The following is a 24,016-nucleotide window of genomic DNA, read 5'->3' as shown; positions in this document are numbered from 1 at the left end:
GCTAATGTATTTTCTGTGATAAATGATAATCCTGATTTTCTGATTTTTTTTTTAATATAAAAAAAAAACTAGTGTATAATAATTTTAATTATATTTGAAGAAAATGAAAACAGAGAAAGGGCAATTAAGTAAATTCAGGGAGTGTGAAGTTGTACAGGAAAGAAGGGGAGTTCCTAAAATTTATTGTATTATTTTGGCTTAACTTAAAGCTTTTGTCCTTATGTTCACTTAACTACTAACTCCACTTTGAACTTTCTTCTCTTTTTCTCGTGAAATTTTTCATAAATGTGCTCGTGAGAGATCAACCCAACCGATTACTTTATTTTTGGGGGTAAAATTTTAAAATAAATAAAATGGATAACAACCGATTACCGATTACACCGGTTTCCCATAGTCAACTTTTAAAGAAACAATTTTTATTTTTTGTAAAATTGAAAAAAGTAGTATATGGTTATGTAAATTTGTTAATACATCTTTTAGGTGAGCTTTATTCTAAGCCTTAACTTGTGGATGTGAACGAGAATTGGATTCAAAAAAGGGTAATGCAATAAAAAGCCTAAAAAGGGGGTTTCATGAAAGAGAAAATCAAAATAAATAATAATATTAATAATAATAATTATTATTATTAATAAAAGAAAAGGAAAGAATCGGGTGGGCTTTGAGCTGTGATTTAGCTGTCGTTTTTTTTTCTTTTTCAAAATAATTAAAAAAAAAACGTATAATATTTTGATTTCTCTTTCTATTTGACACACTCACACATCTCCAAAATCCCTAGAAAAAACCCTTCTCTTCTCCACTCTCCACTATCCATTCAACACATTCTCTCTCCTCTTAAACCAGACTACACCAGAGAGAGAGAAGAGAACCAAAACCAAAACCAAACCAAAGACTCCGCCTTTATTCTCTTATTATTACATTGCCCATTTTTCTTTTTCTTCTCAGATCTGAAAAACGGAGTCTTTCTGAGAAAACCCATTTGGGGTTAACCAGCCTAGAAAGTGAGGGATTTATAATTATTATCCTGGAAAAAGAAAAAGAAAAAAAAGTGGCATTGAGAGCATCAGATGTCTCATGTGAGATGAAGAAGAAGACCCATTTCAGCCTTAGTTTTCTTAATATTTCAGTCCTCATTGTCTTCCTCCTCTTCGCTGCTTCAGTCTCCGTCTGCTCCTCTGAGCCGGCGGCTTCTCTCATCAGCCATGGACGCCTCAGCTCAGCAGAGACACTGTTCATCAAGCAACGTCAGTTGCTTTATTACAGGGACGAGTTTGGTGACAGAGGAGAGAATGTGACTGTTGACCCATCTCTGGTTTTCGAGAATGGAAGGATTAGAAACGCTTATATAGCTTTACAAGCATGGAAGCAAGCCATTCTCTCAGACCCTTTGAATATTACCGGTACCTGGGTTGGATCTGATGTTTGCAGCTACACCGGGATCTTCTGTGCTCCGGCACTCGATAACCGTAAGATCCGTACAGTCGCAGGTATTGATCTCAACCATGCCGACATTGCCGGTTATCTTCCGGAGGAGCTTGGGCTGCTTGTGGATCTAGCATTGTTCCATATTAACTCAAACAGGTTTTGTGGTACGGTTCCTCACAAGTTTAAGAATCTGAAGTTGCTTTTTGAGTTAGATCTCAGTAACAACAGGTTCGCCGGGAAATTTCCTGTGGTGATTCTGAAACTCCCATCGCTGAAATTCTTGGATCTGAGGTTCAACGAGTTTGAAGGGTCGGTACCTCGTGAGCTCTTTGACAGACCATTGGACGCCATTTTCATCAACCATAACAGGTTTGTGTTTAATCTGCCTGACAATTTCGGAAACTCACCGGTGTCGGTAATCGTAGTGGCGAACAACAAATTCCACGGCTGTGTACCGTCGAGCTTGGGGAACATGTCGAACCTGAACGAGATTATCTTGATGAACAATGGTTTGAATTCATGTCTTCCACCGGAGATTGGAATGCTTAAGAATCTAACTGTGTTCGATGTGAGCTTCAACAAGCTTATGGGTCCAATCCCTAACACGTTCAAAGATCTGAAAAGCCTGGAACAGCTCAATGTGGCACACAATATGCTCTCAGGGAAGATTCCTGATGGCATTTGCTCCTTGCCCAGTCTGCAAAACTTCACCTTCTCCTACAATTTCTTCACCGGAGAGCCACCGTCGTGTTTGGCACTACAAGGGTTCGATGATCGGAGGAATTGTCTTCCTTCAAGGCCATTACAGAGGTCTGCTGGGGCTTGTAAGTCGTTCCTTTCTCACCCAGTGGATTGTTCTACTTTCAAATGTAAACCCTTTGTTCCTTCTCTCCCATCACCTCCTCCTCCTTCTCCTCCTCTCCTTTCCCCTCCTCCGGTGGTTTTCCCTCCACCACCAGTTGTTAAGCCTTTACCACCACCACCTCCCCCACCACCATCTCCATCTCCTCCTCCACCGCCAGTGTACTCACCACCCCCACCTCCACCACCAGTCTACTCACCACCCCCTCCTCCACCACCAGTCTACTCACCACCTCCGCCGCCCCCATCTCCACCTCCACCTTCCCCTCCTCCTCCACCACCACCAGTATACTCCCCTCCACCGCCACCACCATCTCCCCCTCCACCTTCACCGCCACCACCATCGCCCCCACCGCCAGTTTATTCCCCACCACCACCTCCACCATCACCTCCTCCACCTTCTCCTCCACCCCCATTGTATTCCCCACCACCACCACCACCACCATCTTCGCCAGCTCCAATACCTTACTGCGTCCGGTCTCCGCCACCACCTCCGCCAAATTCACCACCACCTCCTCCACCTCTAAACTCTCCACCTCCACCAAGTCCTTACTACTATAACTCACCACCACCACCACCACATCACTCGCCGCCACCACCTCATCACTATTCACCACCACCCCCACATTCTCCTCCACCACCAATATACCCCTATAGTTCACCACCACCGCCACCTGTTCATTCTCCACCTCCCCCAGTTCATTCTCCTCCACCACCATCACCTCCTCCTTGTATAGAACCTCCACCACCTCCTTCCCCACCACCATGTGTAGAGTACTCTCCCCCACCACCACCATTACCATCACCGCCGCCACCTACTGTTTACATACCACCTCCATCACCTTCACCACCACCTCCTCCACCAGTGTACCATTCTCCACCGCCACCATCACCACCTGTTCATTATAGTTCTCCACCACCTCCAGTTCACTATAGTTCTCCGCCACCACCAGTTGTCCACTACAGTTCTCCACCTCCACCAGTTGCATCACCACCTCCACCTGTTCCATGTGAGCATCCACCACCTTCTGTATCACCTCCGCCGCCACCAATTGTTTATGAAAGCCCGCCACCTCCTACTCCTGTATATGAGGGGCCATTGCCACCAATCTATGGGGTTTCATATGCTTCTCCTCCACCACCACCCTTCTATTGATTCTTTTGAGAATTTTCTTCCTCTAACCTTTTGTTCAAGAACCTTAAAGAATTTTACAGCGTTATTTAGTGATCAATCCCCCACCACCAAAAAAAATTATTAAAAAGTTTCTTTTTTCTTTTTTTATTCCCCTTGTGCTTCATAACTACAAGTTCTTTTTCTCATTTGGGCAATTCTCATCGCTCGGTGGAGGAGGAAGAAGAAGAAAATAAAAGCCAAAATTAGTTGAAGATATGAAAAGGGTCACTGTTCAATTCTGGGTTTGTTTCATTGACTCTTGCGGATGTCAAATTCATTTGTACAACAGAGAAGAAGAAATTGAGGAAGAGGTGAAAAAAGTAAAAAAAAAATGAGACAGTGAGAGAGGTAAGAGGAGAAAAAAATCTCTCCATATTTATTTAAAAATTGTTATGAGATGGATATTTTGAGTTGTGAAAAATAAAAATGGCAGAGAAAGAGTTTTAGGTTGCAGAGAATTGTGTATGTATAGGGATGAATTTGGTGACCATATTATTCAGGGCTACAAGAACAGCAGCAGCAGCAGCATCACACCATCATCATCATCATCATCATAATTATCTTTTGCTGTTGCTGCTGCCTGCTCGTTTGTGGGTTTTTATTGTTATTATCTCTTCTATATCATACTTTTATTTCTTTTGATTTCCAATTTTATAGTATAATCATGAACCATTTTTACTTGTATTGATTTTCACAATTCTTATCATTCCTTTTCTTTAATGTGTATCTATATATTGTTTATATCATTCTTTCTCTTTTTTTTAAACTAAGTAGGAACAAATATGAATAAATGCATTTCTTGAAATCCCTAGCTGCCACTGCATTTTGTGTTTATCATTTAGGCTTCGTTTTCAATGGTCAAAATCTCATATCCTTGTGTGATTATATGACACTTTTAGTTATTATTGATAGTATCAAGTCAAATTTGATTTTAGGGTAATGGAATTTAAGTTCGATTCTCTATATTTGGGATCCATTTGTATTGAAAGTAGTGATACACAAACTCTTTGAGCTGAGTATAATGGAGGATTTGTTGCACATTTCCTTACCTCTTCTTCAGGCCACACAATTCGGCTTGTCTTTTGACATACAAGAGCTTTGCTTCATTATTTGAGGTTTAGGCCTAGAAAAACGATAAGATGTGAAAAAATAATCAAAATATTATTGTGGCTCTTTTTTCTTGTGTTGATTTTGTCAAAGTAGCATTTACTCGTTCTCTTCAATGAATCCTATAATTTTGGTCGAGACTACACGTCCCAATTAAGATTATGGGCTGGGGACAATTGAAACAGGGTATGGTCAATCTTTAACCCCACTTGATCCCTTTTTTTCTTCTGAAAATAATAAAATAAATAAATAATAATAATAATAACCCCACCATACTATACTACTTACTACCTCTTTTTATGTTTTATTTATTTTTTTCCTTCTAAAAAACCCCACCTGAGTTATGATGATTGCTGTTTTCAATTTCTCATCTAAGCGTTTCTAATTTAATTAATGCTGTTTGGGATTGGTACCATGTGCATATCTCCTAATGTTTGGGTTTGGATTTGAAAGTTTGAATTCATTTTGTGGTTAACTTTAACCTCACATTTCCCCCCATTGGAATTTGGTCAATACATACATTGAGATCTTTACATAACAATTTTGTTTGGCTCATGAAAAAGGGTTATTCATAGTGCTCCCACTTTTGTATAACTCATTCTTTCTTTATTCTCATCCCGTACGCGTTTTTTATTATAATGACACCACGCAGCATTTTTCTAGTTGACTGTTGTCGCTATCTTTTAGGCTCTTTTTTTATTATTTATATATATAAAATAGAGAATATACATTTTACACCCTAATCTCTTTTTCTAATCTCCGCAATCAACGATGTTTAAGTTCAAATTTCAACTTCAATATGTTACTTTCTTATGGCTTTTAATTCGTTTTGGTTGTCATTTGAAATTAATATTTTTGAGTGAACCACTTACGGAAAGCTCCCCTTAATTTTTTTCCCTATAATTTCTGACCCTTTCTGTGGGTCAGGGAGACAAGTATCAGAAACAGCTGATCATAATTTATATTACAACTAACTAAATAAATCATAACACCATAACAAAACGGTTGCGTCTTTGCAATAAAACCAAATAAAAATAAATTTTATCCCAAATAAAATGATTTAATACCTCCTATACTATTATCTTATTTGCTCAATCTATTGACTTGGCCCACACCAATGTGGGGCATATTACAATGCCAGCTTACTAATACTTACTTCTATAGCTACCACCACCGACGATCCTTCCATTGCATCATTACCCAAGTAAAAAAAAAAAGAAAAAATAGTCATAATTATCTTACAAAATAGTACACCGTTTTGAAAGAGTACACCTCTCTTTTTTATTCACATCACATGTTTTACTAAATAAAACCTTCATGAAATGATAATGGTAATGAAAATTCATGAAATGGTATTCTTGTGTATGAAAATGACTACCCAAAGTTGGTCATTGGGTTGTGTGTTATAAATATTTGTGTTTGAAGTCCTTTTCTGGCAGAGAATTGATATTTCTAAATTGGAATGTATAAAAGAACTAATCTGTTGTGGGCGAATAGTTTTCACCAATACGTGTCTATTTCCACTTTTTATCGTTGATGAAATTATTTTCATTTTGATAAATTAGACAACCAATTTGCAAACCACCTACTCATATGGTCCATATATATACTATATATATATATGACACATTTGCCTACTCTCTTTATCTCTACCCAATTTGCCTTACGAATCTTCTTTTCTTTCTTCTACAGAGAATAATATAGCATGTAACAAAAACACCATTACATAAAAACAAATTTCATATTCAAATTCGCCCAACACATAAAACAAACTAACCCATTTTCTATTCTAAATCTTTGTATACATTTCAAATTGTTACACTTACTCAATTTAGTTGGCTGTTATATATTGAATGGAATTTGGAAAAGAAAAAAAAAATTGTTGGGTTTCTTTTTTCTTGTAAGATTTCAATAGTAGGAATTTATATTTGGCAACTTATTCCACAAGAGACCTAATTTTATATAATATATATTTATAAATAAAAAGATACTCTCATATAAAAGAGAAGGGGATTCACTTTTGAGGCAAGCTCTAGCTAGCTTCCTATTGTCTTTTTTGTTATATTGGTGTATGAAAAAATAAAATAAATAAAATAAATAAATAAATAAAAATTAAGATATGCAAGGGATAGTATTATCCCACCAAAGGTTGGTGATGTTACTGGAAATGGGTCCTCCTCACATGGGCTTGTTAAGGCTTTTCACATCATTTATGAGTAATCATAATTTTAATGTAACAAGTTGGTTGACTTGTTTTCATTTCTCTACTCAAAAACGTTACACAACTATATATCATTTAATTAGGCCTTCATATACAGCCTGTGATTAGGTCAAATATTTTAATGCTATCTCAATGTATATATATATAGATGTATATATATATAGTATGTGATACCCAAATGGGATTTTGACCCCTTTATTTATTTATAATTATTATAGTAACCTTCTAACACTACCATTAAAAAACTAAAAACTATTCCTTCACAATCTTCTTCAGCATATTCAAGAATTTATCCCATAAACCCAAATAAAAATATATACATATATATAGTACAAGATACACGGTACCCATTTGCAAATTATTGTTTTCAATGCTTTTTCTTTGAAAAAAATAATAAACTATTGTAACGGACACTTGATTTCTATTTTCCTTTTCAGACTAAGAAACATAACTAGAAGTAAACATAGAAATGAACATTGTGAAGACCCAACAAAGTAATATATAGTTTAATTGTTGACAAACTAAGCAATCTATACCCAGCTATTGTAACCAAGACATGTGCAATTACTCAATTAAAGCCATAATTTCAGAACTTTCTTTAATCATTTATTTGCACTTGCTATACAATTTTTATTGATTCATTTATGCATTTCCCCTTGGAATTTATAAAACTATTTGACTTATTTTGAAAGGGAAAAATATATACATATAATAACGAAACTAATGTCCTATGTTGCAGGCCAAATAGTGTACGTACTATTAATTTTTTAGTGCACAAATTAAATATGCGAATTACATATATCTTTATATATTAAAAGTGTCTATCTAACGGCATTTCTTGGTTTAACAGAATATATTTAGAATATTCTGTTAAATTTAACGATTAGGTTTGATCTCCCGTTAACAAATAAACCCAATAATTAAACCAAAAAATTAAACAATCTTTTAAATATTAATAATCTCTTTTTAAATTAAAAAAATCCACATATCTCTCTAACAAACCTATCTTAAATTAAACAATCTTTTAAATAATAATCTCTTTTTAAATTAAAAAAATCCACATATCTCTCTAACAAACCTATCTTGGGAGAATATTAATAATTTTTTTTATTTATTTTTTAAAAAAGAAAAATATAGATAAAATGTCTAGAAAAGATAATATAAATGTGAGACTGTATATGAGTTGCATTTTCTGTAATAACCTAGAAAAGATAAAATGTATAGATAAATATATATATATATATATATGTGAGACTATATATGTAAGAGAATTTAATTAAAAAAAAAAGTAACTCATTGCTATCGGGAAAGAAGAAGATTGATTGTGTTGGCTTAGAGATTTTTGAGCTTGGGCTTAAAAACAATGAAAAGAAGATGAAATGAGCTGTAATTAGTATTTACCTTATATGTTTGTGTTTATTTTTAGTTTTATTTTTAATTTTACCACCAAGAGGAGAAGGTTGAAAAATATTAGAATATGAAAATATTATTGGTGCTTATTAGTAATTTGCAAAGAATGTGAAAGTCTATAAATATATAGTTGTGTAGCTATTATTAGATATGAAATGAGATAATAGAACTTTTTTCAATTAGAAGATTGATGTACACTTTACTATTAATAACATTATTATAACACAACTATGTTTTACTTACTAAATATACTGACACATATTTTATTTTTATAAAACAAATCTTCAAATAATTATACCATTTTAATTATTAATTAAAATAAAAAAACTAAAATATTAAAAAAACTAACACTACGTGGCTTGGCACGTAACAATCACCTAGTATACATATATACATCCCCTAATTCAGCATCTGGGCATTTAGGTGTCATTTACACAAATTTTATGATTTTTTTTTCTCTCTTCCATTCCAGAAAACCGAAGGCTACCTCCCTTAGTGAAGACCTACCTCTACATTTTCTGCAAACTTCCCAAAATAATAAATTGTTAAAATGCGAACAGGCAAACTAATTTGGTTGTTTAATTAATTACTTTTTCTAATTGACAAATTTGAAAGTGTTATTATTATTATTATTTTGGTTTTCATGTTTTCAGAGTATTTAGTCTACATATAGATGAACTGTCAAATTTTAAATTAATAGAGCATTGCTATTGGGGACCAGTGGTGCCTAGCACCTTCTAGATGTGTCGCCTTGCAATTGGTTAGCGATACTCCATAAAAATTATTATATTAAACTATATGGGACCCGATACTTAATTGCACCAATAACGATATTGACTAGCACCAGTGGTACCCTTTAGCATTTCTCAAATTAAAAATATCAATACACATACCACAATTTGCATATACTATACATGTAAATAGATAGGAAAAAGGTACCTAGAAATAATAAAAGGATCAATGCAACAACATAAATACTACTACACTTAACTTTATATTGAAACAAAGTTAGAAAAGTTGGGAGAAGACACAAAATGAGCATCGAAATGAATGAGCATATTCAATAAGTAGAAATGTATTTTTTTTTTTAGTTATAGAAACTATTTAGATCATAATTTCCACGTAAATAAATGTATCTTTATGTATACATAGATGTTGATTACTACTTGTCATCTCAAATATAGTTAACATAAACAAAGTGATAAGCAAGAATGGAATTAGAAGATACGTACAAATGAAGATTTGTTCCTTTACTCTTTACCCATTATATTTAATGAAACATATATATATATATATTATAGTTTACTTTAATGTGTATAGTTAATACTGACTTGGTTTTGTGTCAATTCTAGCTAGCCTTGGGCTTGAGAGTTGAATTGAAATTTGTGAGAAATGACTTGCCCAATGGGCTACTTGGGCATTAAATAATATTGCAGTTTCAAATGTAGCTGCATAAGTAGATCAAATTAAATTCTTCTCCCCATTAATCCATTAACACTGCAACCAACTCTCAATGCTTATGCATTTATTTTACTCCATTTAATTCTTTTTTTAATACCACAAAAATATGCCTTCGTTTCGTGTCACCCGACCAAGTATATCATGTCCACATTTTCTGCAGCATAACCATAAGGAGTAAGTACTTGTGAAATTTCTTAGTAGTTAGTAAAATTTGATGATGATTTTCTTCCTCCCTAGCTAGCATTCTCATTTGATTCTCTTAATATATATACATAAATAATTACATAATCTTCATGAAGAAATACGATAAATTTTACTTCAAAGACATGTTTAGAACTCAGGATTGGACTGAAAAGGATTAAATTAGAATAGACAAGATTGAATTATGTTAAAAATAATCTTATGTTTGATGAATAGACTGGAATATTTTATTTATTACTTTTTTGAAAAACTTATATTAAAATTAAAATATATAATAATCAAAAAAAATAAAAATAAATAATTCTAAGTAAAAAATAAAAAGGAATAATAAAAATGATTAAATTATAATATAAAAGAAAATATCATATATAATCAAATATATATCATAAATATACAATAAAATAATTTATCATATTTATATTTAATAAATAATTACAATAGTAAAATAAAAATATTTGAATAACATAAAATTATTTATGCTAAATAATAATTTAACCACTAATTTAATATAAATAATAATTTTCTAAATTAATAATATAATTTTTTTAATAATTAATAAATATAATCTTGTTATTATATTGTATGTCTTAGAATTATTTTAAGTAACTATTGTCAAAGTAATATTATTTTAAATTTTAAAAACTTATGTATAATAATTCAAAATTATACACTTTTACTAATTTTAATAAAAAAAAAGTTTTTGATAAAAAATTATAAGTAAATTTATAATAATTCTTTCATTAAAATTCTTATTACATTTAAAATATATTAAAAAATCATAATTGAAAAAAGAAACAATAAAAAAAAAATCTTACCTATATAGGATTATTTATCCCACCATACTGGATAGGATAAATAATTCTAGATGAGATTGACTAGATTAGTTATCCAAACTTGTAGTATACCCAAACACTAGACTAGACAAATTAGTCTAATATAATCCAATCCTCCATACCAAACATGCCCTTATTTTACAGAACAATCCTATCATCATACACATACTAGGATAATATGTCTGTTCATGTTTTCTTTCTACAAGCTACCAATAGTCAAATACCTGCATCGTGTCTAATATTAAAATTATCCTGTTCCCTTTAGATGTGTGAGGAATATATACACATATTTATACTACAAAATAAGTGAGAGGCCATTTTGCTAATTCATAACTTTCTCATCATCCAGCTCTTTCGTCTTTCAATCAGCTTTATTTATCTATAACTTGAAGAGGGAACAAGGGTGCTTTGGCATTTGAAGTCAAACATAAAGACTTTTCTTCTACAATACAAGAATGAAACATGATGTAATACAATCTCATTGAGTAATACCACACCACACCTGTCTCTTCTCAATTGTCATCATCCCAAAACTACAATTATTGCTTCTTTTCTTCTGCTTTCCTTGGCTGCCAAAGGCACATAAACATAGAAAACCAATGAAAACAATAACCTTTAATAGCATGTTACTTGTTGTAGCTACAAACAAGCTTAAAGCTGAGAAATTTAGTAGCACTAACACAAAGGGGTTATTAAAGATATATGGTCAATCTCAATCCCATATGAAGTGTTTGTAGAAACTGGCATAACAAAGTGCCACCATTACAGTCCTATTCTACAGAGATATTGTCTTAAAATGACAAGAACATGTAATAAATACAATGACACACAAGAAAAAAGGGGACATGAAAACAATATTCACTATCATCCATAAGACCCAACTCAGTCACCAAACAGTTCAATACTCAATGCAAAGACACTAAATTTGTTCTAAGTGCTAAGACAAACATAATTCTATCTTTGATTTGACCATGGTCTTTTAGCAAATACCCTCGTGAGATGTACATGATGATTTCTCAATGAAAGAAAAACACTATAGCATAGACAAAAGATACATGTTTAACCAGCATATCTCACAAAGCTCTCTAGTGTTAGTTGGTTTCAAAACCACACCTACTGTTCGATTGAAATGCTCCAATGAGAAAAACGCAACTAGAAGCTAAAAAGAAAGAGAGAAGATGAGATATTACCTTGGTTCCAGGGGCGTACTGATGGATCTCTTCCTCAGGAATGAGGACAGGCCAAGACTCCCCTGCCTCGCGGAACATCTGTTCAGTCTCTAGGTGCTGACCCTTTTCAAGAATCATGTTCCTAATATTCTGGGCAGGCGTGGAAGTGGCATCAAATACCTCCTCCACACCATTGACAAAGGTTACAGCGATCTTCGGTGGCTCATCGTCAGTACGGCGCTTGACAAGAACCTGACAAGCAGGGTTTGATTCCTTGGCCTTGCGGGCATTGCACTGAGCAAGAAACTCCAAGCAGGAGGCTGTGCGAGGGTCCAAAGCATTGAATTCAATTCTCACTTTCGATAGAAACTTTAGCATTTGGATTTGGCAGTGTCACAAGATAGCACAAAATAACGAAAATTGTAAATCCTAACAAAGGTAGTGTCAACAAATTCCAAAAAAGAAGTTATTGACCAAAACTCATCAATTTTAAGCATAATAATAACTAAAACAAAGACCAGTATTATAATGGACAAATACAAACCTCAACTAATATGAATAAAAAAATCTTAGGCAATACTAAAGCAAAACAAAGCAGATTGTCTTTTCTAGCATTTATTAGATAGGGATCAAATCCCTCTACATTATATATTTCTTACCTATATAATAGTCAATAAATGCCTAACAAAATTTGTTGTGGCTTAACAGAATATTTATTATAACTCTGTTATTTCTGACAGAAACCTGTCACAGTACTAACAACAATGCTGAAGAGATGCAAATGTTTAAACCATATTTTTTCACAGCTTCTCTAAACATTTTATTAGTCGTAGCTATTCAATAAAGTATTGTCCATTTTGGGTCAAAACTTCTCCAAGCAGGTTAATATTTGGTAACTACTTATTGAAGCAATGCCCATTTTGCTTCTCCTATTAAAATCCCCAATAAAATTCTAAACAACTACAAAGTATCTCTCCAATCAATAGCAACACAACATTATTCCAGTTAACTTATTTCTCACTGTGAGTACTTAAAATTATTCCAGTTCAAATTGCCTAAAAACACCATAAATTGGATTTTATTTGGAGATAATTTTCTTAATGTAATCAAACACTTCCTCAACAGCCAACACCAATTCCATTCCCAGATATAAAATTATCTTAAACTTAAAACCATTTCCCCACAATATTAGCCATGTAGAAAGAAATACCATAGAAATGTGGTTTGAATAAAAGAAACAGAATTTCGTAATACCATTTAACCAAATTAACAAAATTATAAAAGTTTCTTTGGTCATGGCGCTTAGGTTTGACATGGAAGTGTAAGAGATACACAATTTCTAAATCTTAGAAGTAAATTTTAAACAGTTATAAATGTAAGAGCTGAAAATACGAATTACCTTGGTGGCGGAGAGAGGAGACGATAGAGAGATGCTTATGCCGACAAGAGAGACCCAGAGTCGGAGAGAGGTTGCGTTGCTGTATGAGAAAGAAAGAAATGAGATTTTAATCTTTTTTTTTTTTTTTAAGATAATTTCAAAAAATTTTTTATAAAAATACGAAATTTTTAATAATTTTAGGAATTTTTAAATTTTAATAATAAACTATGTAGCATGTACATGGAGAATTTAAATATTATATACGTCATTAGTCTGATTATTTTCTTTGTAGGAACTACCCCTAATAACAAACTTGTAAAATGCATAAAGAGATTCGTGGTTTTCACTTTAATTGTTATTTGAACAAATATTTTCGGCTACCCCACTCATTTTATAAAGAATTCTTTTTAGTTTAACGATATCTATCTAATATTCGGGAGATCCTTTTTCCCGAACCTATATGTGTTTCTGTAAGTCTTACTGTAACTAACTAGTTTGTCTGAAAATATACGTACCCATATTTTTCCGCCGGCGTTTTGTGTCATTGCTCGTCTTTCTGCTTCTATTTGTCTAGATGTGATCCAAGCGGGTTCAAGTGCTTTAAGAGCATATCTATCAAAGCAAATACAATTATTTCGACAAGATATTCCTTTCATTCTTCCTCTATGGTGTTTACGGAATCGAGTTTTTTTGGGGTTATAGTTGAGGGTTTTTTTTTTATTAATTCTATCTCTACTACAAAATCGGACATGAGAGTTTCTTCTCATCCAACTCCTCACGAAGGAAATGATTATAAAATAACATACATATATTTAATCAATAATATATTGAAACATGAGAGTCTTTGATTTTGATTATCAATTTAGATATCTTTATTTGATATAGAAGTAAACATGTATTTGATTTCTATTTATAAAAAATTTTGTTTTCTTAAAAATAAAAAAATTTGCGGGCAAATATTTACTCTTTTAATTCAATTTTATAAGATTAGTTTATGCCATAACAACAAAAAAACACTATCGGATTTCAAAGTCGCACGATGTAGTTCAAAATTTTTCACCTAATTGCGCACGTCTAGCGTATTTTTTCACAATAGCAGGATCACTATAACTGATTCTATTGAGTTCGCTGCCATAGAACTCAACAGTTACACCTACTTGTTCAACAACTATATTTTGATTTTGCCCTTCGAAAAGGAACATCGACTCTAACAATTCCGTCTTCATCTACCAAAACAACCAGAAATGTTTCAGAAAACGTAGGCATACGACGTACAAAAAGTTCACGCCCTTCTTTAGATATTTAGACGTTTTTTTATCTTCCATCTCCCATCTATTTATTTTCTTTAGTTATTCACTAGAGCAATTATGATCTACAAGTCGATCCGAGGCAAGCGTTCGGATCTATTATGACATAGTCGTGAGGTGCTTAGCATAATTTTTTTAATCTTATAAAACTTTATTTTGTTCTAGGTTTTGAATTGATGTCGATTTCTTTTTGGGATTACTTAGTTGGTGAGGCAATAACTTACTAAGGCGATGATCAGTAGCTGGTCTGAGAGGATGATCATCCACACTGGGACTGAGACATAACCCAGACTCCTAAGAGAGGCCGCAGCGAATTTTTTGGGTTTTTTTTTATTATTATTTTGTTGTTAAATTTTCATTATTGTATATTATTTTTTTTATGTTGTTTTAATGTTATTTTTTTATTATTATTTATATATGATTTTTATAGAATTGTGAAAATATAAAAAAAAAAAACTTTATAGGTAAAATGTAAAAATTTCTTACAAAAATTAGAGTTTTATATAATTTTTAATTTTTTACTTACATTTTCAGGAAAATAACGAGTTTTGAGAATACATGTGAAACAACTATTCGAATTTTACTTTTGTAAAAAAGTATATTGTAAATCTATATATCTCTGTGAACTTTTCATTTTTTTGTATTTATGAAATAGTTTCTAATAAAATACATGGGTTTGGTATTCTCTTTTGATATTGGGCTTCTTCTAAAAATACAGAGATACATGTACAACCGCTAATGGGCTTATGTTATAGGCCTACCTCTATTACTTATAATGGGCTTATCATATTGGGAAAATTACACATACCACTGACTTTTTTTTTTACTTTTATACTGTTAGGCGGTATAATTTACGTTTATACTGTGTAGTTTATAACTTTTATACGTTGGGCTTCAAGATGTATTTTCTTGTCACTTTAAAATGTGTTTTTTTTTTAAATTATAAAAATTGTAGGAAAATTAGTTGTCACGTCAATCAGTCACATATATATATTTTACAAAAAACTAATTATAAAAGTTTTTATTGTATTGAAAAAGTTTTGATGTGATGTGTTGTCACTTTTGTGATTTTTTTTAAAAAAAATATAATTATGAAAAAACTTAATTTCTACACGTTATCTTTTTTTTTGGGAATGTATAATAACTTTCATTATTTACCTCATTCTTTATTTAAATATTTTTTTTCATTGTGTTTGGGCTCTCTCTCCACTATTCACCTTCTTCTTCATTTTTTTCTTTTCTTTTTCTCAAGTCTACAACATTATCCAAATAAAAGCTAGTAACAAAAACAACAACATGTTAAAGAGGAAGAAGAAGAAGAAGAAGAAGAATCAGGAAAGATAAGAGTGTGGTTGTGTGTGAGAGAGAGAGATAGAGAGCTTGCTCTGTGATGAACTTTTTGTATAAATCTTTCAAAAACTTCCACTAAGTTTATGTCATTCGGTGTCTTTGATCTCAAATCGTTAGCTCCATCTCTACCGTACTTCCAAGTCCACCATCTTTTTCCAACTTACCCTTTTCTGTTGCTAGTTTGTTTTATTGTTGTTTTAAGGTTGTTTTAATGTTGTTTTCTTTCATTTTTTATCACATTTTTCAAAATATTATTATACTCATCTATTTTAAATAGTAATATGAAAATAATAAAATTTGTATGTAAGTTATTTTTTTCAATATCGTATGCTCCAATATATGTTCAGTTTTTCTCCGTTGTTCCACTGATGTTTTTTAGTTGTTCTGCTTCTTTTTATTTTTGATGTTTTCTCCTGTATGTTCTCTTGTTGTGCCTCAGCTCCCTACATTTGTTGCATTTGTTATGTTGTTTCTTTTCCCAGCAAGCTTCCATCCTCTTTTTCTTTTTTTTTTCTTTTTTTTTGGTCTTCTAGATTTCACCACTTTAATGGAAGGTAAGACTATTACTGTCTATGATTCTTTCATTCTATATTTGCAAGACCTTTCTTTGTTAATTTTGTGCACAAAGAAAGTTAATTTTTTAATCATTTTTTTCTTTTATTTTTTTTTATTTATTTTAGTGTTGTTTTTCATGATTTATTTAGCTATTTTTGTGGTTTTTTTTATTCTGGTTCTCCTATAAATACATTTGACGAGCTCACTCATAAGAGAGTTTTGAGGTGTGTGTTTCTTTTATATTTTTTTAAGTAGTTATATTTGCTTCATTTGTTTTTGTGTTGTTTCAGTGTTGTTGTAGTAATTTTTTTTTATTATAATTTTCTAGGAATAGACTTGCAAATATAGTTGATTTTGCATCTGGTGTTGAGGTTGTGCAGCAGATTGTTTGTTTGTTTTAATCATTTTTTTCTTTTGTTTTGTTTGATTGTTTTAGTGTTGTTTTACTGTTGTTTTGCCATGATTATTTATTTGACGTCGATTTCACTGCTTTTGCTCAATCTTGTCGGAATTAATGGTTATTTTCTGGTTGTCCTGGTGTTGTTGTGGTGGTTATGTCTGTGGTTGTGAAAGATGGAGCTCTCATACTTTTGTTTTGGTATTTACAGTATAAAAGAAAAAAAATGGGAGAGGACAGTATAACTGTTATTTCTGCCGTGTCGCAGTAAAATTGAAAAGTATTATCCAAAATCCAGTATTTTTGTAAAATGCCCATCATATTTGATAATGGGAAATTTATACTACATACTGTTTTTTTCTATTTTATTTAAATTTTACTGTTATAAGGAAAATATTATATTTTTACTGTATTTTTTATACTGTTTATGTGTACAGTTTTTTTATTTATTTTTTACTTTTTTACTTTTTTACTTGTTACAATCTACCTATCACATTAAATATATATATATATACTAGGTAGGAGTTACGTGCCGAGGCATGTAAATATTAGTTTTAGGTAAAGTTTAGTTTTTTTTTTTTATTTCTTCTTATTTAGATTGTATGTGAAGGTATGATCATACGAATGATTTGTTTTATCAAATTAATATTTGTGCTATTATAATTGGTTGGTAAAATATAATTAGGTATATATAAATCATAATAAAATAATACTTATTATTTACTTCTAGAAAATTGGGTATATGAAATACTTGCATACACTACTCCATGTAAATCCATAAATAACAAGTCAATAGAAAGAAAAAAAAGCTCGGTACCAAGAAAAGTCTCAACACTAAATAAAATAAAATTACTGTAAAAAAAAAAGGGTAACTTCTGCCTAATCTTCCATTGGTTCAACTGCTTGGATGGTGAACTGATTGTACTTTGAACTCATTGTTCGGTTTGCATCTACGTACAACTGAATTCTCCATTTTTTGGCTGATAATTGCTTCGTAGTTTTTTGGAGAAACAACTTATGTTTCTGTAAAAAAAAATGATTAGTTATAAGTTTTAATGTATTTCTATGTATGATAATGTATAAATTTTACATATTTATTTTTTTATAGTTACCTCGTCCGAATATGATCTTAATTGAACTGCAGTACATGAGAATATATTTTCTGCAACATCACCGAACATCACAGCATCTAACAACTTTGTACCATCGTCGAGTTGTATATATGTCCTTGCACTATAATTTATACAGAATATGTAACGGTTAGTATGAATATGCAATAAGTTTAAATATTAATTTAGTTATGATGTGCTTACCGTGGTGTAGGAAGACATCTTTTTCCGCATTTTGGATTTTCACAATCTATTTCTTCGTTGTCGTTGTAGAACATAAGTTTCTTATTACAAAAATCACACGTAATAAAAATCTTGGTTGATATTTTTTAATATAATTTCAGCTTCAATCCAATAATATGCTTTCTGCCAAAAAAAAAAAAAAAACTATATATGTAATAGAATTCAATATTATATTAAGTACAAAAAAAATCAATGATTTTAATTAATTTTTTGTGTATATTAATTACAAAAAAAAATCAATGATGTTTAATTAATTCAATATTATTAAGCTCTTAAAACACTTAAAACAAATAAATAATTATACTAATTATACAGTCTGAATTGGTTAGTAATAATGAAATGGGAGCAATGACAATCGAATATATAAATTTATTTTTCTTGTTCTAGGCTGTTAAATATAATAACCACAAACAAGTAGTGTGAAAATGAGTTTCAATACAGCCCCAAGAATAAACAACACAGGTATGGGTAGGTGATTAGTAAACATCAAATAGTATGAAAACAAACAGCAAAGAGTATAAATACATAATAAACAGAAAACAAATGTATATTTATTTAATACAAAAAATAAATTCAAATTCAAATTCATATTTAAACAAAAACAAAAAAACAGAAAAATCTATCTAAGTGGAACAGTTCAGTGAATAAGAATGATTTCAAAAATTTAAAATGATCTGAACTTAAACTATTTTATATTTTTATTTTTATATGACAGATATTAAGACCTTGCCAGTTTAGAATCGTAATAGCCTCACAACTCTCTAATAAAATCTCAGTCCATTGTCTAACCTAACATGCCAAAAAAAAAAAAAAAAAAAAGACAAAGGAGCACACGCACACTCACCATGGCCATGAAGTTTAGTCTGAATTGGGGATCCAATGCAAGCCCTGCTTCATTATCGACTAAACAAGCAACTTTTTCCTGTAGTTAAAAATTCATCAAGTATATTACGAGTGCTCTTCCATCAGTAACAGTAGTAAGGCATCAATGGTTCAATCAATGAATGTTTATAATTATACCTGCTTCAAAAGCTTTACTTGCTTAGGCTCCATCCCAAAATAAGAATTTGACTCCAAAAGTTGCAGCGTACGAGCATGAGTGTCATCAGAGGTTATTATTACAAATGGAATAATCTTATCCAAAGTTCTAAATAATAACAACAAAAAGAAAAAAAAATATTAAAAAAAGGGGACTTCAGTCTCTAAACAAAAACAAGCATAGTAAGCTAAACCTTCAAATGTTGGAAAGTCTCAAGATGCACCAATATTAAGCATCTATAAATCAGATTTTGGATCCTTAAAAGCAAAGTGACACCCCTATAACTTGATTGTTTTATTTTTAGTCCAAATTACAACTAAAAATCAAATCAATAGTTTGATTACTCACCTAAATAACAAAGTTGCCTTCTCAATAATAACTGCTACAATTGTTGCCTTTTGGTTTACTTCTTACAAAAATTGTTTAATAGACTACTTTTATGCTATATGATGAGCAAATTTCTCATGTTCTTATTATAGCAGCAATAATTGAAAAAAGAAATTTGGATAAAAGGATGTTGGAGCTATACTTTACCAATTGGGCTCGATTGAGCTTCCCCAGCAGTGATTTTGCTTAATTCCACTGCTTCTTTCAACAACTCCGACTTGATCTTCTCCATCTCGATTGGGCTCTTCGCCAATTCCTTATTACCACTACTCCCCTCAATCTCCGTCCATCTCACCCAGAGTAAGCTAGTCAATGTCAAGCGAGATCTTGAAACCACTACAGTCTTACCTGCTATGACGATCTTCAAGTTCCATTTTCACTTCTTTAGGTAATTACATAAGTTCTTGAATGATTTGAAATGTAGTACACAGTAATAAAATAGATTTCAGAAAAGGGCTATTTCAGCTACTCGCATATTGATATACCCTTCTTGATCAACACTCGAAACCCCAAATACATAAGAAGCTTTTAACGAAACAAACACAAGAGAAAGCAGAGAACACACTGTTGTAATCCCCAAATATGGTCCTCTTGAGAACTTTGGTCCATCACAGAAGCTATAAACACCTACACACAAATACATACAAAAGCTTTCCTAAAAAAAAAAAAAATTATTATTTTCTATTTTCTGTTGCTTTAAGATTTCAGATTATTCCAATGATTATTTGGTATATTATGAATAAGCAAGTTCCATTTTCAGAGTGATATTTATTTAGTTATGTTTTCCACAGTTATATATCTAAGTGCTCAAATAGAATGAAAGTCGATTTCAGAAACATACCGAGGAGAAAGAAGTAGAAGATTAATTTTTGAATCAAAATTAATAGATTAATAGATTATTGATTCAAAAATTAATCTCAGAACAAAATTCTTCCCTTAAGAACTCTTAAAAGATTAATTTTTCCTCTAAGTTCTTTAGTTAATTCTCGACACAAAATCTTCTCCAAATGTATAAATAAACCAACAGAAACACCTCAATAACAATTAATTCAACCAAATAAAACAAAAATGAATGAGAACCCTAAAACACCAAGTGCACAAAAACATCATACACTCCTCATCATTTCCAGGATAGAGATCCAACAATGGCAAAATATATATACGAAAATCTAATAAACCACAAAGTAGAATACGCGTACTCCAAATCCCAAATGCTTAGGAATTAATACCAGTAAACTTCTCAACAACCAAAAGAATTCATCCCAAAAAGCATGATAAGAGAGATAGAGAGACAGAAAATCAAAAGGGCATCCATGAATGACTAGGTAGAGTAACTAAATTGACATACCTGGATGAAGTTCTTGGGCGAGGCGTCTGGAGCAGGAGCAGCAGAAGAAGAAGAAAGATGATACGCAGAATATTCTTCAATCGTCGACTCCAACTGAGAGTGAGAAAACGATTAAACGAAAAGGACCAGGATGAAGTTCTTGGGCGAGGCATCTAGAGCAGGAGCAGCAGCAGAAGAAGAACGATGATATGCAGAATATTCTTCAATCGTCGACTCCAATTGAAAGTGAGAAAACGATTAAACGAAAAGGAAAGTTTAAAAGGAAAGGAAAGTTAACGGCGTTAAAAGGAAAGTTTAAAAAAAATGGTGGATGGTTCTTTTTGGGGTTAAATTTAACAGAATATTCTTTTATTTGTAAAGTATATTCTGTTAAACCAAGAAATGCCGTTAGATAGACACTTTTAATATATAAAGATATATATATATTATATAAACTGTACAAAACTTGTGGGAGTGAGGTTTTTTTTTTTTTTTTAAATTTTTTTTAATTAAATTATATTATATTTTAAATGATATAAAAGTGTGATGTGACTTGTGTTGTCACTTTATTGACATATATATATTTTTAATTAAAATTGATGATAAAAATATATTACCCTAAGTATATAATACTCATTTCTTTAACTTTAACACTTCCTCATTAATCTATCTTACTATTCATCATCTTCTTCATTTTTTTCACTCTCTACTTCTTCAAGTTATCTCTATTTTGCTCTATCAACATATAAATTTTTTATTTTTTTTTCTTGTTCAGTTCTTCTTCTTCATCTTCTTTTCCTTTTTTATTTTTATTTTTTGAAGTTCTTATTTACGTTTTTGGAAAATATAAGAGTTAGTGTGTTTTTTTTTGTTCTAATTTTCCAGAACTTTCTTGCAAATATAATGCATTTAGTATTGAGGATGTGCACAAGATATTTAATTTTTAATCATTTTTTTTCTTTTATTTTTTATTTGTTTTAGTGTTGTTTTTCATGAATTATTTATTTGATGCCGATTTCACTGCTTTTGCTCTATCTCGCTGGAATTAATAGTTATTTTCTGGGTGTTCTCGTGTTGTTGTGGTGGTTCCGTCCGTAGGTGTGGAAGATGGAGGCTATAAATACATTTCTTCTTCGTTTTCTTTGGCTATTTTTGTGGGTTTTTTTTATTCTAGTTCTCCTATAAATACATTTGACGAGCTCACTCACAAGAGAGTTTTGAGGTGTGTGTTTCTTTTATATTTTTCTAAGTACAGTAGAACCTCTATCCAAGAATACACTTGGGACCAAGTAAATTATATTCTAATTGGGAGGTTATAACTAAATTGAGTTACACTAGAAAAAAAAAATTAAAAAAATCAAAAAATATCCATGTAACAATAATAACAATAAATAATCATTAATACTATATCATAATAAAAATATTTTAGAGTAAATATAATTTCATACATATATTATAATTTAAAATAAAATTATTAATTTTACATAAATAAATTTACAAAATACATGTACATATTTTATTAAGATGTAATTATTCTTATATAAATGTATACTTTGTTAATACGGGACTTAAAAAATGTATAACTAATTACAATTTAGAGGTTATTCTTATTTATAACTGGCCCAAATCGGGACTTGATTTTTTTATAACAAATTAGAGGTTATTCTTGAATAGAGTATTCTTAAATAGAGGTTCTACTGTAGTTATATTTGCTTCATTTGTTTTTGTGTTGTTTCAGTGTTGTTTTAGTAGTTTTTTTTATTATAATTTTTTAGGAATAGACTTGCAAATATAGTTGATTTTGCATCTGGTGTTGAGGTTGTGCAGAAGATTGTTTGTTTTTTTTTAACATTTTTTTCTTTTGTTTTGTTTGATTGTTTTAGTGTTATTTTACCGTTGTTTTGCCATGATTATTTATTGACGTCAATTTTACTGCTTTTGCTCAATCTTGTCGGAATTAATGGTTATTTTCCGGTTGTTCTAGTGTTGTTGTGGTGGTTCTATCCGTGATTGTGAAAGATGGAGGCCTCATACTTTTGTTTTGGTATTGACAGTATAAAAGAAAAAAAAAAGGGGGGAGGACAGTATAAATATAAATTTTGTCGTGTGGCAGTAAAATTGAAAAGTATTACCCCAAATCTAGTATTTTTGTAAAATGCCCTTTGATAATTACATAAGGGCACCATTTTTTATAAAAAAATTATATTTTTACATTTTAAATTTTTTTGTACATTTTTACAGTTTTTCTTAGAAAAAATACGAAAATAACAAGAAAACTACATAAAAGTAACATGAAAATAACATCAAAAAATAACAAAAAATTAACAAGAGTAACATAAAATGATCGTATTTTCTATAAATGAAATAAAAAAAATCGTAAAAATATTTAAAATTCTATAAAACTGTATTTTTGTAATTTTTTGTTGTGGTTTTTATGTATTTGTGAAATAATCTCTTTCTAAAACGGAAATTTACTTATAAAATTGAAATTAGATCATTTATGTGAAATTACTCAAGTAATTTTTTTTTTAATTTTTTTGAAAGAGAAAATTACTTAAGTAATTAAGACCACATGAATTGCAGATTCTTGATTTGGAAGAATGTGCTGATATAATGGCAGGGGATAAAATGCTAAAGGGTATTTCTGGAAGTCAAAGGAAGCGTGTTGCAACTAATACGTACTTACATTAAGTCAAGTGAAAATTACATAAAATATGAGATTTTGTAAAAAAGTTACAAAAATATGGCATTTATAGGTTTGCCACTCTTCTATGGCATTTTTTCACATTTAAGATTTTCTATGGTATTTGATATGCCATAGTTTTGTAAACCTATTATCTAAACCCATATTTCATGTTTTTGTTTCTAACTTAATTAGTTTTATTTTTTTTTTAGTTTATTTTACATTTATATTTTAGGGTTTCTTTCTATTTAGAAAATTTACACCAAATACTAACTTTTTTTTTTTTTTTCAAACATTACATTTATAATTTGACAAAGAAATTTTTACATTTATACTTTTGTTAATTTTTTTTTCTTTTTTACTGTTTTTTACTTATTAAAGC

General features: G+C 30.8%; 3 protein-coding genes across 3 annotated transcripts; 1 reads left to right on the top strand and 2 right to left on the bottom strand.

Annotated features, from left to right (window-relative positions):
* The first annotated feature begins 654 nt into the window (after positions 1 to 654).
* On the top strand, positions 655 to 4,141 carry LOC115705196 (leucine-rich repeat extensin-like protein 4). Its single transcript, XM_030632452.2, has one exon. It carries the CDS (start codon positions 1,079 to 1,081, stop codon positions 3,437 to 3,439), a length of 2,361 nt encoding a protein of 786 aa, XP_030488312.2. The 5' UTR covers positions 655 to 1,078; the 3' UTR covers positions 3,440 to 4,141.
* Positions 4,142 to 11,042: 6,901 nt separating this feature from the next.
* Positions 11,043 to 13,403, bottom strand: LOC115708118 (uncharacterized). Its single transcript, XM_030636314.2, has 3 exons — positions 13,259 to 13,403; positions 11,881 to 12,288; positions 11,043 to 11,259 (listed from the first exon to the last, which is right to left on the bottom strand). The coding sequence occupies exons 2-3, from the start codon at positions 12,235 to 12,237 to the stop codon at positions 11,230 to 11,232; spliced, it is 387 nt and encodes a 128-aa protein (XP_030492174.1). The 5' UTR covers positions 12,238 to 12,288; positions 13,259 to 13,403; the 3' UTR covers positions 11,043 to 11,229.
* A 6,357-nt stretch (positions 13,404 to 19,760) lies between these two features.
* LOC133030879 (uncharacterized) lies at positions 19,761 to 20,267 on the bottom strand. Its single transcript, XM_061103991.1, has 2 exons — positions 20,094 to 20,267; positions 19,761 to 19,985 (listed from the first exon to the last, which is right to left on the bottom strand). Exons 1-2 carry the CDS (start codon positions 20,265 to 20,267, stop codon positions 19,761 to 19,763), a joined length of 399 nt encoding a protein of 132 aa, XP_060959974.1.
* Positions 20,268 to 24,016: the final 3,749 nt, after the last annotated feature.

Source organism: Cannabis sativa, chromosome 1, assembly GCF_029168945.1.
Source record: "Cannabis sativa cultivar Pink pepper isolate KNU-18-1 chromosome 1, ASM2916894v1, whole genome shotgun sequence".
In the NCBI taxonomy this organism is placed as follows: Eukaryota; Viridiplantae; Streptophyta; class Magnoliopsida; order Rosales; family Cannabaceae; genus Cannabis; species Cannabis sativa.
Note: the sequence above shows the minus strand (reverse complement) of the source record. Positions and strands in the feature narration are given on the sequence as shown.